Source organism: Synchiropus splendidus, chromosome 4, assembly GCF_027744825.2.
Source record: "Synchiropus splendidus isolate RoL2022-P1 chromosome 4, RoL_Sspl_1.0, whole genome shotgun sequence".
Taxonomy (NCBI): domain Eukaryota; kingdom Metazoa; phylum Chordata; class Actinopteri; order Syngnathiformes; family Callionymidae; genus Synchiropus; species Synchiropus splendidus.
The window spans coordinates 15,745,160-15,763,472 of NC_071337.1; the positions used below are offsets into that span (position 1 = coordinate 15,745,160).

At 43.7% G+C, this 18,313-nt stretch overlaps 1 protein-coding gene across 3 annotated transcripts in view; it reads left to right on the plus strand.

Annotated features, from left to right (window-relative positions):
- Positions 1-2,828: 2,828 nt before the first annotated feature.
- The window catches only part of mdfic (MyoD family inhibitor domain containing), a 60,575-nt gene continuing 45,090 nt past the window's right edge, over positions 2,829-18,313 (plus strand). For 2 of the 3 annotated variants that reach the window (XR_008414364.1, XM_053862358.1), the window contains exons 1-3: positions 2,831-3,200; positions 3,366-3,512; positions 8,467-8,577. Coding sequence is in view for 2 of the 3 variants with exons in the window: in XM_053862358.1 (XP_053718333.1) it covers positions 3,431-3,512; positions 8,467-8,577 (193 nt within the window). In the remaining variant the exon portion in view is untranslated. Of the gene's footprint in view, positions 3,296-3,365; positions 3,513-8,466; positions 8,578-18,313 lie in introns of all 3 variants that reach the window. The other variant, XM_053862359.1, reaches the window with a different exon arrangement.

An 18,313-nucleotide genomic window follows, 5' to 3' on the forward strand; every position in this document is an offset into this window, starting at 1 on the left:
TTTTGGGAAAAACACTTGTTCGTAATAGGCTTGGTTGAAATCTGGCCTCTGCTGCCGTACTTGATGAGTTCCAAAAACACACATTCCAAATCATCGAAAGTGCCCACACATAATTCACGTGAAGTAAGCGCTGAATGGCCGCACGCCGTGTCCTCTGCCGAGTCACCGGGGTATTGTTCGAGCGCCCCAGCTCGGGCTGATTGCCATCATAGCCATTGAACCCTGTTGGTAACAGTGTAAGTGAGATTTAAGCCCGGCTAACACCAGAGTGTGGAGGTGATTGATGTGAAATATGCCCTCCCTCATTGACTGGCTGAACTCCATTTTCTGCTCCTAATGCAGAAATCACTCCGGGTCCCCGGCATAATGATTTACGATGAATCTGTGTCAATGTTGAACTCTGCAAACCCCACGTAATCCATCTTGCAGATATAGCTACCTCCTCACCCCGCCCAGCTCCCGTCCCGGCCCTCCCTCGCCTTTGCATTGGGAAGTGAAAGAACCCCCCCCCCTGCACTCCCTCTCTCCGTCTATATGTGTTGAATCCATTACAGTGCTGATGTGTAATCACAGAGGACCCCCGCGCCCCCTCAGACTGTAATTACCTGGATACAGATACTCGCTCACACCAGCCGCTGGAACCAAGAACTCAGTTAACCAGCATGCAGTGCTCTCAGCCCGACTGGGTGGCCGCCTTGAGAGACGCGCCTTGGATGGAAAAATTGATAAAATTGCATTTAAGTAATGAGATTTTGACCTTGCAAAGCGCTTCGGTTCAACCTCGGAGATTGATGCTGCGTCGCAGCTCTCACACTTCCATGTGCTGCAAGCCTGCGAGGTCAAAACTGTGTTCCGATTGCCAGCTCAGACAAAAGTCCTCTTAGGCAAATATCCAAGATGTTTGGAACTTTTTCTTAGTTCATCAGTGCCGTCAGTAAAAGCAAAGGAAACACATGAATTGATGTGCTGCCTTCAGATGGAACTGGAATTCTGAATTCTCTTTCTAAAACCAAGTGAAAAACTAGCTCAACGTTTGGTTGATATTGAAGAGTATCATCCGGAGAGCTGACCCAAAAGGACCCAAAGAACAAGGGGAGTAGCTCCGTCGTCCTCGGGACACCTTCACTCCTATGTGACAATCTAAAATTAAACAGTTTGAGTTGAACCTCACATGTAATACCATCTTAGTTGCATTATGGTTTCAAACAGGCCTGCGCAAAGTGTGGTCCAGGGGCCACATGTGTATTCCCGGAGCAGAAGTTGTGTCCAGATCCTTTGTTTTCAGTAGGGGTTGTCTCTGTCAGGGTTGTGCTGTGTCTCCGACCCGTTTTTTTGTGGACAGGATTTTGAGGTGCAGCTCTGGTGGGCAGGGCTTACAGTTTTGTGGCCTGAGGATCCAGTCACTGCTATTCACAAGATGATATGGAGAACTTTCAGCTCTCTCTGGATCAGTTTGCGACTTAGTGTGAAGCATCCGGGAAGAAAATCAGCACCTCTAAATCCAAGGCCATAGTTCTCAACTGGAAAAGGATGGTTTGCTCTCTCCGGATGAGGAATGAGTTCCTGCCTCATGTGGAGAACTTGAAGTATCTTGGGGTGAGGAGTTGTGTCACTCAGGAGAGACTCGGAGTAAAACCGCTGCTTCTCCGTGTCAGTGGAGGTGGTTCGGGCATCGGGACGCCTTCCTTTGGAGGCCTGTCGGGCACGGCCAGCTGGCCTCGCAGTTTTTCGTGATCCCCCAGTCGGAGCTGTTGGAGGTTGCCCGGGAGAAGGGAGTGTGGCACGACCTCCTGAAGCTGATGCCCCTGTGGCCCATCAACACATAAGGGAGGATGAGGATAGACCTCTATTTTACAGTAAAAAAAACAAAACAATATTAACTTCTTATAATTGTCCCTCATTTTTATTTGATTTCAGAATCAGAATCAACTTTATTCCCATGGTCAGTAGAGATCCCACCAACTAGGAAAGTGCTTCGGAATAAAGTGCTGTCAATAAAATAAAATAAAATAAAATAAAATAAAATAAAATAAAATAAAATAAAATAAAATAAAATAAAATAAAAAAGGCTGATCGCAAATCAAAATTCAACATCTTGAGGCAATAATACATTTCATCAATTTACTACTTAGTTTTTTGATGGCTGCATGGCCTTATTAATATTAATGCATTTACATATCATGACCATATAATCATACATCTCAAATTATTTGACAGCCCCTTGTGATGGCGCTAGAAAACAACGCTTCACTGCAAAAATTGAGTTGATTCATAGTTATGAATGAGGAGTATTATTTGCACTGGAACTGAAAATGACTTAGTGACCCACTTTTGGGTCCAGACCCGCCTTTGTGAATCACTGTCCTGGATGGTCCTGGATGAGCCGCTCCACCAGGGGGAGGAGGCTGGAGAGATCATGTCCCTCAGTTGACCTGCGAACAGAAGAGCTGGGAAAGGTCAGGCCTCTTTACTTCAGCGGCTGCCCCCTCGACCTGACCTGGAATAGACAGTAAAAAAAAAGTTGGTAAGACGGATAATTACTGAGTGACTTTTCACTTCAACTTCAGCATGACATTTAAAAACAGTGTTCGAGTTTGGAGCTCCGCGTGACGTCAACATCTACTTGTTCCAGTTGCGACACAGTTGGCTCCGAAACACAAACGGTCTAAACAAAGCCCTTAATTTATAATTCCGTCATTTTAGAACGTGAACTGTGTGTCCTCGTTTTTGCCTGAATCGGAATTTACGACGCAAGTTCCACTTTTTTTTTGTCTCGGAAATGGGAAAGTAAGACGGAAAGCTAGTTCCGAGTGCATCGCCGCGTCACACACTTCATCTGGCGGCTGAAGTAAACAATATTATCAACTGCTCAGGGATGAGAACATGGAACGGTTGCTTCATGTGAACTTCCACTCGTACAAGAGCTTCGACATGAACTTGTCAGATGATCCGAGAGGAGGAGGGCTGTTTCCACAGCAGACGCCTTGGAATCCGGATATGATGAAAATGTTTGAGACGCACTGATTTGAAAAAAAAAAAAAAAAAAAAAGTCGCACGACGTCCGAAACTTCTGCGCCACAACACAGCAACTTCCCCAGTGCAGACGGACTTTGAGGAACTTGGGTGGGTTTGCTTTCTAACGGCAGCGCGGAGGAGCTAACGAGCAGATGGAGACGCTGTAGACTGGACATGTCGGAAAGGTAACGCCATTTCCGTGCTTGTGAAAAGTGGATTCATCCAGGTGGAAGTGAGTGGGTCGGCTCCCGGCGCTGTGTATGTGACGGTTTGTGAGGAGGTGAAGGAAGTTTCCAGCAACTTCTCTCGCTGCTCGACGTCACTCTATCAACGTGTTTGTGTCTTTCCAGCTCAGAGGAGTGAGGGCACGGTGGTGGGACTAGCTGTTCTGAGGGATTGAAGGACCAGGGTCTTCATGTCCTCGGAGGCTCCTGACCCGCCTGCTGATGCAGGGCAGAGCGGGGACCCTCGGCCGGAGACCCCGCTGCTGCCAGACGGTAGGAGACTGCTCACTCTGACGACATGGCGTTTTAGAGTCACGCGTATGCGTTATATATAGTCACACTTATGCGTTATTGCCTCGAAATTCACATAGCCACTGACGATGACCTTGTGTTGAAGACAAGCCCAAATGTTTTTATAACATAATATAATATGTGAAAAGTCTAAATTGTTGTCACCAGTTGACCAACTTATAGTCATGTAGCATTAGCATAAATGAGCCCTTGCTAATGTTGGTGTAGTTTTCATCATGTTTTATCACTTGTTTGGATTCCTCATCCACTATGAGCAGAGCCGGCCCTCCCACTAGGTGAAAAGGCCTGTCCTTACATACAGCCGTTCATATCCTTCAATACAGAGGTTCGTATCCTTCTTTTTTGGTGGCACCCCAAAGCCTCAACATTGTGTAGCAAGCGAGTCACTTCAGCGCCACACACTGCTTTCAACTGTAATTCCTTATATGATTTGTGTGACCATTTAAACGCTGCTCTCATGTACGTCTTCAGTGATGACATTTGATTTTGGATATGCATGAAATGTGAGGGTGTCTTGGCGCCAGTTTGTGATTTGCCAATAGAGACCTGTCTTATTTTTAAACGCATCTGAACTCAAGTAACCTAACTTTGGGACGCTGTGCTCCTTGTATTGAGGATTTTTCTTCAATAAACAGTGGTCCTTTGTGAGTTGATTCATTTCACAAGTGCCTAGCAAGCCTCTGGAGAGTTTTGAGTTAAAAATATGGGTTAGTCCGAGAATTATCAAGTGTTTTGGGATCTTCTTCACAAGCGCAGAAAGGATGGGCTGAGTAGCAGCTTTGGTCATGAAGGGAGAGTTTATTAGTCTTCTGTAGTGGAGACAGACCTGTTCCAAATATCATAGCAAGATCACAAATGCAAGAGTTTTGTCTGCACAACCCTGACTCTGTCGATTAGAGATATAGTGAGACACTGGGTCATCCATGGGAGGCACAAAGTAAATCCCCCAAAAAAGCCAGTTGAAGTTTCTTGGGCATCTTGAACTACTTTCTCTCATTAGGTGAAAAGGCCTATCCTCAAGTACAGAGGTTCGTATCCTTCTTTTTTGGTGGCACCCCAAAGCCTCAACATTGTGTAGCAAGCGAGTCACTTCAGCGCCACACACTGCTTTAAACTGTAATCCCTGATGTGATTTGTGTGACCGTTGCTCCAATGTACGTCTTCAGTGATGACATTTGATTTTGGATATGCATGTTGTAACTATTGAAATGTGAGGATATCTTGTCTTGTTTTTGGTTGTGGGCACTAGTGGGTGCCAGTTTATGATTTGCTAATAGAGACCTCAATATGAGTAATCAGACGCATCTGAACCCAAGTAACCTAACGTTGGGACGTTGTGCTCCTTGTATTGAGGATCTTTCTTCAATAAACAGCGGACCTTTGTAAGTTGATACCGTTTTTGTTTATATTGTCTTCACGCCACACCCAAAGCAACATTACAAAGTGGTCACATCCTCTTCTCTCCATCTGCGGATGATACAGCAATAGATCTGCACCATTAATCTCTGGTCCTATGGTTCCGTATTTGCTTGTCCATTAGGTGGAAGTCAATACAGTGTCATATTTTTGCTGGTAATTGTTCAGGAAAGAGTGAATTGATGCTTATGAACAGGTGGAATGAAGTTTTGTTACTGCCCTCGGGCCGTGACCACTGGGACTTAGGGACAGACTTGTGTTGGAGTCTCCCTGAGTGCAACAGCCTTTGTCATCTGTTGCAGACTTGGAGTAGATTTCCAATAAATCGGTGTCATGGGCGATTTATCTACAATGACATCATCAACCTGCAATTGATATTGATGTCATCGAGTACTTAAAATGTCTCAAAATGTGTGTATATATGGTCAATGAGCCACGTGCAGGGCAGCGTCTTGCTTGGTATAATTGGTGGCAAGTGGTCACATCTCTGGGAAGGGGAAGATGTGAATTTGTCCCCTCTGACTTAAGTCATAGTACCCCATCAAAATGTGGCTGTGGGAAAGGCAGCTCAATGACTACAGCCACATACAGTAGAGGAGTACAATAAATGTGTGGAGCTGAGGTGACAACAAGAACCACTTATTAAGGCAGCGCCGGTACAACCAAGCAACACGCTCAGCAAACATTGACGTGAAGTGTATAATGAAACAAGCCTGAGCCTCTGTAGGTTTCCCAGGCTGCTACAATACAGCAGCCTGACAATTACGTGACGCCTACAACTGAAGCTCAATTACGGCTCCAAATCTGGTTTTTGCTTTGCTTTCCAACAGCTACACAACGAGTCAGAGATCACTGCCCCTCTTTATCAGCGCGCCGCTATCAGGCCTGTCCTCTTAAATTACATTCATGTGGTTTTTAGTTTACACCCGGGCTAATGTGTGATAATATTTTTGCTTTATTTTCGCCTTCAAAGTGTGAAAGAAATAGTCCTGGTGACTATTAACAGAAACCACAGCCAATTATAGTTTTTAATTAACTTTCTAGTTGCCCCTCAGATTATCACATGTAAAATAAGCTTACCCCTTCCCCCGCCTTTTCATTTTTCTTCAAACAACCAATGAACCGTTAACCATCCTATTTATACCGAGCATCATTATGGCTCTGTCAAAAAAAAAAAATAGCAAAGTAGGACAAAGTAAGCAATCACTCGGGCTGCTGGATTGGATTTTCGCTCGGCCTTCAAAGACTGGATTTTCCCTCTCAGGGGACTTTAGATGTACTGAGAACAGAGCAATTTATTTCTAACTGTGATCACTAAATACTGCGATGCATCAGGCCGTCGTGCCGCCGACTGCACCGCCATACATCAGCTGCAAGCAGAGATATTTGTGTCGCATCTATCTGGAGCTGGTGGCCTGCGTTCTGTCGTTCCTTCTCCCATCCATCAATGCGCCAAATGGAGAGTGCTGGAGCAAACCATATATCCAACCCTTCTAGGAGGTGTTGTTCTCTTGTGTTAAGTCATTCTTCAGGACTTTACTACTCAAACAAGCGTGGTTGGCACTTGCAACCTGCTTCCATACGTCTGAAGAGACACTGTTTTGACAGATAAAGTGAGTCTTAGTCCAGCATTCATTTCACTAGTGCCAAGCAGCAGCAGCAGCAGCTTTGGTCATGAAGGGAGAGTTTATTAGTCTTCTGTAGTGGAGACAGACCTGATCCAAATATCATAACAAGATCACAGATACAAGAGTTTTCTCTGCAGCAACCCTGACTCTCTCGATTAGAGATATAGTGAGACACTAGGTAAGCCAGTGGAAGTTTCTTGGGAATCTTGAACTACTTTCTTGTAGAGCTGAACATTTTATTATATTCTGATCGAAATCACTATTCCTGGAAATAGAATGATGTGATCATCAATGCTGCGTTTTTTGCTGAATTGTCTCTTTTTTTTTCATCCACCCCCTCTCCATCTGTAGCGCCTCTGTCTCAGATGTCAACAAAGAGGAAAAAATGGAAAACCCTCCCCACGATGTCTTGCAAGATCACATGCCTTTTCAAGCCCTATACTTCCCGCCTGGATTGGTGTTGCTAACAATTGCTAACAACTTCCCCCTATTACGACTTAATTTCTGAAATGACTTTCAGCTGGTCCCGAAGTGAGGTTAGCAGGATTTGACCCTGGTGGAGATTCCCTTGCGCACCAGCCTAGCTTGGTTGCTAGGAATGTTTTGAGCTGTTTAATGTAAACTTCAGTTGAGTGTTCATTACCATAGAGTTCCATCACATGAGTTAAGAGTCCATGCCTCCTGAAGTTGGGTGACTGAGTTGTCAAACTTGCGAGATGAAACACCTAAACATATTCAATTGTATTCATTTCTGCACTTGAAAATATGAAAATCAATTACGCCGATCACATCTCTTCTCCCACATGTATTTGAGTTCGGCATTGATTTTCTATTGTATATAAAAAGTGAGTGAGTGGAGCTAAAGATGGTGCAGGGACTTTAGCCAGGCTGACTTGGGTGTAACCAAACAATTGTTGGCCTGTTTGTTCATGTTGGCTCATACTATTTGCAGCAAATGTCAAACCGCTCAGAACAGCTCCAGCCTTTAAAAGTTGATAAATGAGTAGTGAAGGTTTTATTTACTGAGAAAAACATCAGCGTGTGCAGAAGACTCTAAGAGATGGGTAAATGTGTCTCTGGTGCTTTCTGTGCAACTATCAGGCTTGAGAGTTTTTTTTCCAGCGCAGATGAATGCTGCCTTTATGGCCGTCTGAGGGAGTTTGGCAGGTAGAGCAGGGCCTCGAGTGCAGGGAGAGAAAATGAAATCCAGAATCCTGGCAGAGGCCTCACCTGAACCGCACCGCCATGTTTTAAGACTGTGGCTTTCATTCTGACAGATTCCGAGCCTCGGCACCTTCAGCCTTCTGCTTGGTTCTGTCAGCTGCGGTTGACCTTTCAGCTCAATCTTTGACTTGCGATCTTTCACTACAACAAATGTTAATCCTGGAAACAACAAATTTGAGTTTGAGTCCTGGAAAAATGCTCCGTTCCCGTCAGTGGTACACATGTTTGTTTTGATATCTGTGTTCAGAGTTTGACCCAGATAGGAATGAAACTTGCTCTCCCGGGTTTAAGGTTGACGTTGTGGGGTTAGGAAGATGCCCCTACGTAGTATGAAGTTGACTCAATGTGGTATAAGCTTTAGCGGACCTGGCTAACCAAGTTGACAATATGGAGAAAGGTTGACTGTATACATTTGACTGAATGAGGTAACACGTACCTTAACTGTAAGCAGAAAGAGAGACGGGGGTCATGCCAATGTTGCCGTGTGTTTTGTGAAAAACAAGCCACAGAGGTGGTTCTTTTTCTTTCTCAGAGCTGTGATGCTCTGAGCGTCATGACATCACCTGTCATTAGCGCGGCATTAAACCTGTTTTGGACACGTTGTTGCCTGGTGAGAACAACATTTGTTTGTGTTTTTTTGATTGCAGATGTCCGTGACAATGGACCATCAGGAAAAACACTGTCGCCACAGAGTCCAGCAACAGACGGACCGAGTCATGTGACCAAGGAGAAGCTTAATAATTGCAACCCTGTTCGAAGTAAGTCCTGCGCTCCTCATTTGATCAATTTAACGACAGCTAGCCCGTTGTCTGTTGGTGTTAAACTCTTCGGTTTGCTCCCTGTTTCTCCTGAGAATCCAGATGTTCTTGTGACAGTGTTCCACTTGCAATATCAGTGCCAGTGTTTCCTATTAAATTAATATGGCCTCGGCACCGTGGGCACTTGGCAAATGAGCAGCCAACATTCTACCACGCTGACCAGAACTTGGCTCCCATCTGCTTCCACATGTTTTGCGAAGTGAGGAAATCCTGCTTGTGGTTGTGGACTTGTGTTAGTGTGGCAGCTGCACGACGCTCGCCGATCTGGGAAAGGTTTTTCCCAGCGCTGGAGGGTCTTTTTCTCCTCAGCTTTTAATCACGGAAGACGCCGGAATTGTCTCAATGTTGTCAACAAGAAATGGAAAGTTGGTATTGTTACGTCTCCGTTCAGTCGTTTGGTGTATCGTGCCAATCTGTGTGCGTGGACACTCGGGAGGCTGAAGTGTTCCACCACGTCGTCATGGTAAAGCGGTTACGTGTTTGCTGGTGTTTATTCACCTTTTCACTTGGGCTGGACGGCTCTTTTATCTTTGATAAACTGCTACTCGATGCTATGCTGCTGGAATTGTTATTTCCAGAAAGGGAGTCGGCCCAGATGTTTACTAACGTTCGATCCAATCGAATCTGATTTAAGATAATCTAGTTTGCAACCATTTCTGTGGTACACAGTGATAGGTTCAGTTCCAAGATTGTGCAGTTAAGACGGCACCTCAACAGGACCTAAGTGTAAGGCAGAATGAAATGTATTACATGATCGATATTTACCTCTAAATTGTGTTTATCGCCACCTTTTTGTCGCACCTCTGTCTGAAGGAATCTGTCACAGGATGTGAAGCGGTTTGGACATTCATTTTAGTTCTTATTAGCAGCTGATATTTGTTGTGATTTATCTCTTCCGTGTATTTACAGTATATACACATTTAACTTCAATGTCTGTGTAGCTACATTAGCATGCTACCTGCTTTATGTGGGGCAGCTACAGTTGGAATTTGCTGTTTATTGTACAGGGACTCTTTCATATGGCAGTGACACCAGTTTGGTGCGACTCAGAGCTGATTTTAAATGTGAAATGAACAGAAACAAACATATTAAATGTGGAAAAGAGACGTGTCAAACCAGATTGACTGTGCAGGTGAAGGGAAGGCGAGCAAAATAGGAGAGCTGAGATGGAAGTGAAAGCGAACCTTGTTAGCCAAACACTTTGAGTGTTATTTTTCACTCTACATTACCATGTGTGAAAATTATGAATACTTGTCACTGGATATTTTCTGACACATAAGAGTTTTAAGCCATTGGCCCAATAAGGAGTCAGTGACATCAATATTAATTGCCAGGGTTAACACCAGTGCAAGCTAGAGTTTTATAAATTTGCATAGTGAGCACTTTGGCTTGACGCTCTTTTGGCCACATAAAGTAAACCGTGTGTTACAAAGGATGTAGTAGTTTAGTAGCATGCTTCAGCTGTATCCAAATGTTTACCACAATGATGTTTATGGTTCTCCTCTCCACCACCTCCTCCACACAGCCCTGTTTCCATCCACTGACCAACCCCGCTTTGTCACAACTCGCTACTGCAAAAATATGAGTGAACTTCCTGATGGATGTGGTTTGCTACCATGGGTACTGTCACTGATCAGTAAAGTGAGTCATTGAATTAGCTAATGTTGGCCATAAATGAGTAGCAATGATGTGATGAGGGAATTTGGATAATAACATGATGGTGTTTGAGCACCAGAGTAAGAATAATTCTAATCAAGAACCCGTCGTAACAATTACGACGTTTGCGCTTGACTCTCATTTTAATATGCAAATGTAATGATGCGTTCCCAAACATTAATTTAGTGATGAGGCTTGTGTTGATTTTCTTTTAAGGAGCATCATTCTGACTTTATGAACTCCTGATGGTGAAGTAACAGTGGGTCATGAAGTGTGTTTTTTTTGTGCGTCAGGAAATGCTAATAACAGCTGATTGCTTCCATCCATGTCGGCTCGCTGCGATCCTCCCACTGCTTTTTGGGTTCAACACAACACGTCTTTTGTTTCCAGATTGTTAACTTTTCCAGGCTGCCTCTTTAATGGGGTCTGAAGTTTAACTCCTAACTGAGGCCAGGAGAAAGAGCAGCATAAGTTTGTCCTTCAGTACTTAGAAAATTTTTTGGGAGTGAATAATAAAATAAGTACAAGCACAACCACTTTGACCAAATGTTTGTGGGAAACTGTGATGTGTTCACAATCACCATACAAATTGAATCAGACAATGAATCACAATTCAAACTAGAATCGTGATTCAAATTGTATCGGGAAAATATCGAATCTGGCCCAATGCATATCGTCCCAGCCTTAGTTTCTAGCCTGTCGTGCTGTCCTGAGAATCTTGAATTTCCTTACTTCCCTCTGTAATTTCACCAAGATACAAGGTCTTGCAAAATAAATATGTTATTACCGTGTGCAGCCATGAAGGGTAACTATTTAGCAACAATTCCCACATAGGTCTGATGTGCCTCTCTCTGTTTGCCATTTTCAGGCAAGGGGCGGATCTCACTCACAGTATTGTCAGTGATTGACAGGTCTCAGTCAGTAGCTGCGCCACTATTTTGTATCTGCAGACATTCCAATAGATCCTCCATTTGACACTCCTATAGACACTCTTATAGATGTTTCTCATATTGTGTACATATTTTCGTTCATGTTTGCCAACTTGCGGCAACTTTAGAGTGAACCTGGGTCCCTTCATTGTGTCTTTTGCACGTTCTGCCAGGGATTCTTTTCTTTCCTCCAACAATTCAGAAACATAAACAGGTGACTTGATTACTCTAAATTATTCAAAGGTGACACTTGTGAGTGCGAGTGGTTGTCCGTTTATATGCCCCGTGAAGGACTGAATTCCTGCCCAGGGTGTCCTTCTGGACAGGGTGTCCCTCCCTTGTTGACTCTTGCTAGGATGGCTTCAAGTCCCCCAAGTCCATTGTTTTGAGCCACTGGGTTCTAGTCATGCTCAGATTTAGCTTTTGTGTTAACCTCCTTGTGTCAACGACCCTTGCTGAGTCCCAGTGTGGCGGGGCGAGGGGGCTGTGAGACTGCTGCTTGTGGGGTAATTGAGAGCCCTCTTCAGAGCTCAAACAGGAAATCAATAAGAAATCATCTAACTGCTCCTTGCTGCCTCCAAGCTCACGTACACACATGCACACAAACAGACACACACACATAGACAGACCTCCTCCAGCTGGGCAGAGCCTGTGTACAGTCATTTTTCACAACAACAGGAAGCTTGTTGAGCTCTTGTTATACAAGTGTAAATACAATCTCTGTTTTGACAAGTCCTCATCCTCCGCCGTCCACTTCCAGCAGGAATGTAAACACAGCAGACTTTTTTTTTGGCTATCAAGTTGAACTACACTAGCGGAACATTTTCTTTGAACTCAATATGGAAGTGCACTGGGTTGATTCCAGTGACCAACAACGTTGCACTTTTAGCTAAGCACTTCTCATTTGTAGCCCAACAAGTGACCAGTAAGTCATTTTCTATCTGTTCTTTTTCTCTTCCTTTACATGGCGCACTCAACTATGGAGACATACACGCACATTCAGGGAGACAAACAAACAGTGAGAGATTAAAACAAACACATACGCAGGCAAATGCGTGTGTTTGTGTTAATCTCTCAATTGAGTTCAAAGAAAATATTCCAGTGGTGTAGTTCGTCTGAGGTTTGAGATAAGTCATCTGATTTTCTAGTGGGTCCATGTAGAGTCGTGGGAGATATGTTCTGTGTTTGTATTTTTGGGGTAAATGCAAGGTCACAATATGTGTTGTCCTTGTTGGTCCAGAGTGGGATCTGATTTGAATTCCAAGCTCAGTGATGGAACCGTCTGGTGCTCCATGATCTTGTGGAAGAATGTTAAGATTAGCTCCCTGCCCCTCTGAGATGCCAACGTGGCTCTCAAGTCCAGGCGAGAAATAAATTGCCACCACCAAGCGGCAGTTGGAGAAGTTTAATCGTCACATAATTCAGTGGATGTCAAATACTTTTTAATGTTTCTGCTGGTGATAGCGATAACCTTACTGCCTCGTGGATCACCTCTCATTCCCTTTTTTTTTATCAAGACTTGGAAAGGAATGTCAAATAACACCACTCTCGTCTTTCTGAAAAGAGGTGAGTGTGGCCATTGTGTGAAGCTCTCATTGGTCTAGTGGCAACACACCTTCAAGGTTATTACCTGCGTACAGCCCTGACCTGTCGAGCAGGGAATTTGTGACCCTAATAAATGCAGTCAAATGGATTTTAGTAATGAAAGGTGCCACCTTGCTTCACCTGCTGAGTGTGGATGGATTATGTGCGAAAGTCTTCTTGAATCTGGAGCCGGAGTCACCTTAAACATTCACTGCCGCTCTGTGATCATATTGATAAAGTAAGACTGACTCAGTTTAGTCATCAACTCTTTCCCTTTTAATGTGTGGACTTTTATTTCTATTCGATTATATTATGACGTCAATGTAGTTTACAACAACTAATCAACAACTAATCATCAGTCGATTCATCTTGATCTCCAACACACACGTGCAAGTTCATTGGGATGCACTATACACTCGCCAGATTCAGAGGCGCACATATACACATGTGCACTGAGATGCTGAGTGACAAAAATTCATGCAAACTGACAAACGACCAGATTGAAACGCCAGCGTCGTTCACAGGCTGATTGCTATTCAGAAGTGACTCGACTAGTTGGAGACTTTTTAACCTTAAGACACTTTCCTTCCTCCCGAGTGAACTCTTGCGACAACATGATTGTTGTTAGGCGAGATCCATATCTCCATTGTGCTCCCGTGAGAGCTGTCTGTGCAGGAATAATGCGTCTAAAGTACAGAGCCATTATAGCCCTGCTGCCTTATTTTCAAGTGATTACTAACCATTGGGTCAAGGAATCAAAAACTGAATAAATAGGGTGAAACGCTATCGCTGGGGTTGATTAAAATGGCCTTTGTAATTCTACCTCTGTTGTAATTATTTTCTCATTGTCTTGCTGGAGATAGATTTCATATGGGAAATTTCAAGTGCGTTAATTAGCATATTTTACCCAAAGTGCCCGAGCCTATTCAAGACTAATTCTTCTCTTTTTTCACTCAAAGATATTCAAACTACTTGAGCTGAATGATTAGATTCGCTCACAGGCTTTCAAGAAGCTTTTGAGTGCTTGTGATCGACACCCGACAACATCTATAGATTAGACTGTGAAGAGTCTATTTTGTGTCGTCTTAGCAGAGACGAGAGTCCTCCACTTGTTTTAACATCAATTAGCTTTTGTGTTTTTGTGATGGAGGACAAAGAGCCGGAAAATGTAGCGGGTTATTTTTCTGCCCCAGCTTAAGAATTATGAGACGATTGTTCCGTTGTCGACATAAAAAGTAAAGAAATTTGGTGTGAATGTTTGTTCCGAAGAGGCGTTGCGCGATGACTTGGATCTTGTGTTGTCACATTTGGAGGCTTTGATTAATCAGAGTGGTAAATGATTTTAAAAATTTGCTCTTATGAGATTCGGTTTTACAAAGATGAGTCTTTGTGATGTGCTTGAATGCCAAATCGCCGTTCCCCAGGCCGCACCGTACTCAATCAAGTCGCCTCGAGATACACAAAGATTTATGGATTCTAAATGTCACACTGGGACGGTTTATTGAATCTTTTCTCCTGGAGCGGCTTCATGGTCAGCAGTGTGTCCAGCTGGCATGTAATGCTGACGAAAATCACCTTTCAATGTAACACAGAGCTGTTTGAGGATTTTAATTTGTGATCAGCGTCAAATACAAGTTAATTTGCTTAACAGAAGTGAGGACATGTTATGTGTGTTATAGAGCATATCGGAATATGGGATAAGAATATGTATCGATACATTGAAATGACAAGCAAATAAAAGCATCAGTGAACAACCACGCTCCATTCAGGACTATATGATTCTAAACAAAACTCAACTACTAAACTTTTTGACTCACCTCTCTGTGTTCAGCGTGTTCTTCAATTTCTCTGTGATTCTCGGGGAGAGGAGTAATCTATTCAAGCAGCCACCGCAGCTTTCAAATGCTCTTGTATACTCTATACTGGTAACCTGCCCCCAGATATATAGACGGAGGGCCATCCATGACATATTTTGGCTTTGTATAACTTACATTTTGAGAAGTAACTTCACACTGACACGTGTGTTTACTACTGTCCATGAACGCATCGTGGCTGGAGGGCCTGGACTGACAGGGGTTTTGTGTGATGAAGGTTACTTGTGCTGTGTATGTGTTTTGGTCCTCTAAAATATGGTTCCTGCGTCGCTACAGTATGTTGGAATGTGCAGCGGATGGCTGTGTTAGACGAGGTCCCTAGATAGAATCAGTTTGCAAAAAATGAAACGTTGAACCTGCAAAATTAAGATTAACCGTGTAGATCGATTGGTCCATCCTTCATTTTTATTCTTGTCAATCTGAGGCACAATAATCCACACACCAACACACACTGGGGTGATATAGCTCAGGAGGATGTTAAACAAAAAAAAAACATGTCATCTATTGTATCTGTCACTGAAGATGCATGTTGGGTGTGTGTAGATATGTCATCACACGAATGCGGAAAACAGAATACACACTGAAGAGGACAGTGATCAACATCATGCCCAGTTTGTCCACACAAAGCACTTCAGTATTTCTCATTAATATATTCATAAAGAGAGGAAGATCTTTGTTCCCGTTGATATGGCATGTCACATAAGGCTTTTGTTGCTTATCTACAGTCACTATTTTGTGGTTCAGTTTTGGTTAGATAAGTTGAAATGTATAAAGCTGCTGCGCCTGTGTTCACGGCCTCGGTGACAGTACGGTGGTACAACAGAGAAAACATCAGCTGGTTCAATTGAGAGTGAAGCGGGGGGGATTATGGGGCCTCTAACAGGGTTTTGGCTCCAACATTAAGGTTAAAACCTTTTTCTATTACTGAGCTGTGCGCTTGTGTCGCCCCCGTCACCACTGACCCCTCGAGCTTCCAGCGTTTGGCCCCGTCGTGTTTGCAGGTTCAGTGGCTCCGCAGCTAGGTCATTCTGTCGAGCTCCTTGATCACCGAAGGGTGACCGAGGCTCGACTAGGGGATGGATCCCGTCCACACAGTGTATACAACACCCCCCCTCCCTCTCCATCCTTCTCTCGTCTTGATTCGAGTGAGAGCTAAAATCGATCAGGGCGTCTCCATGTTTAAAGTCAGAGCAGCGCTGCGGTCCCGATCGCTGATCTCTCAGCTTAAGGCCTTGATTGGCATCCCGGAGAAGTGAGGCGGTGACCCACAGCTGTCCCATTAGCAGAGGGTTAATGCTGAGATTGATACCGAGCAAATAAAGGAACTCTGAGTCTGGCTTTTTGATAGACTGCCGATCCTCTCTTTGACCCGGAGATGGACCTCGACTGTATTTTCACTCGCAGGAGTTCAGGCCAACTGCTGCTTGATCCTCGTCTCCCGAGTCTGCAGATCAATGTTTGAGATTTGTGTGAGTTGCTGCCACTGACTCGGTAGAGTGGAGACCTGCGCTGCATCCAGATTTGGTGACATCATTATTACAGATCATTTGTGATATCAAAATGATTCCAATGGCGAGTGTCAAATCAAAAACATTTATTAATATGATGGTTTCATCAGTCAGTGTTGTATCCAAAAAGAGAAGAATACGTCATAAGCAGAAGCAGAAGAAGAAGAAGTCTCTGAGGGTGACAATGACCCTGACGGATGAACCCAAGTGCAGGTCCTGAGGCAAGGTCCTCATCCTAGTCCTCTTAAGCCATTGAACGCAACATTTGATTCACATTCAAGTTGCATCTCCCATTAGAATTGTAGTGTACTGCTTCAGTAATGCATTCCTCCTCAAGTTTGTTTCTTTTTCACAAAACCTGCCATCACCAAGATACTTTTGTTTTAATATGTAATACATACAATACAATAAACGTGTTTTTGAAAAATGTCGAACATTATGAGATCTAAGTTTGGGAAAAGGATAATTAAAATCTGAAAACTGCAACAACTAGAACAACATAAGGAGGCATCATAAAAATGTCCACCAAAAAGAACAAAACACGAGATTGAGACCGTTGACTGTAGAATTAATTAATTATGTTGCTCAGAGAGAGAATTAATTCTGGATGTGAGAAAAAGAAGTGGAATACTTGGCTTGGCCCACTGCAGATTATTCCCTCATCTACGTAAAAATGTCCGTTACTAGAAATCTATATATTTTTTAAAAATTTCCTACCCTATGATAACAGGTAAACATTCCTGATCCTTAAAGGCTCTCTGCTCTGAATCCTGCTATGCTCAAGGGATCACTGTAGCGTGAATAACAACATGTTTTCACATTGCCATGAATGAGGAACTGGGGTTGTCAATACATTGAAGCTTGACTGAGACTTACTGTGGGAAAGATTTAAATGACGCAAAAGACAAATGGATTAGAAAATTATTAAAAAGGACAATACGTAAAGTTGTTGTGTGTTTGTTACAATGACAAAGAAAGCTCGGATGTTTTTCTTTCCCCAGTTAATTGTAATGAAGTTGAGTTGTGCATAGGTGCCTGAACCTCTCACCCAAACTTGAGAGGGACGTGGGGCTTTCTGACAGTTCATCTGGAGCAGCTTCAGATGTATGCCATATTTGGTGTGTCTCTGTGTTTCGGTCCCATGGCCTTTTATTTTATTTTATTTTTTATTTTTTTCTTATACATTTGCACGCCTGTGCCTTTGTGCGTGCGCGCGCAGCTGGCGATGAATTTCAAACAACTTCCTGTGGAACTTCGACTTCAGCGCCGAGATTTTTTGAAGCTGGTGGAATATTTGAGTCATGGATGTAACAGAAACTGAAAATACTCTCCCTCCCTCTCCTTTCGTCCCCCCTCCCGCTCTGTTGCTCCGTTTTTGTTTTCAGCGAGAGGGTGGAGCGCTTCTGTTTTATTATTTTTTTTTTCTCTGGGATCCTGGCAGCTCCCTCAGGCCTGCTCTGAGTCACGTCCATAATTGATCTTTCTAGAAATGGAGGTATCTCGCTGGGTAAAGCTGCGGTCTCTGCAGAAAAAAGGTTGAAGCTTCATGCAGACACAGACTTGTACAAATTTGGGAGCTGAAGAGTCATTTAGTCTCAGAATTGCCCGCTTTTGTAGAGGCCTCCGACGGCTTCCTTGATGTCTTGCTACATTAGCAGCACTCAAATTAGCACGCCGCCAAATTCCACACCAGAGTGGCCGGAGCTGCAGGCTGGGAGGGAGGAGGTGTGGGTGAATGGCTTGCCTCCTCAACGTGATTCATGTAAGAGAAAATGGCATCTCATTGGGACTTTTAATGATTTAGATAGCAGTCCGACATATTAATCTGTGAAAATGTTCAGTTTTAGAATCAAAGGATAATTGATGAACGCCCCCCAACACACTGACGCACACACCTCATGGACTTGCTGAGAGCTTCACGTCGCCAAAACTCCAGCTCTTGTCTTTCAAGTTCGCTACTGTAAAATGTAATTAAGCTGAACAAGGTCCAGAGGGGGTATTTTTTTTTACGCTCAATCAGTGGCCAAATTTCAAATTACTAAATCCCCAATCTCCCTTTTGTTGCGGGGAGCGGAGAAAAAAAAATGGTGGGAGTGAGTTATTAGAAACAAAATGAAGGGCTTCA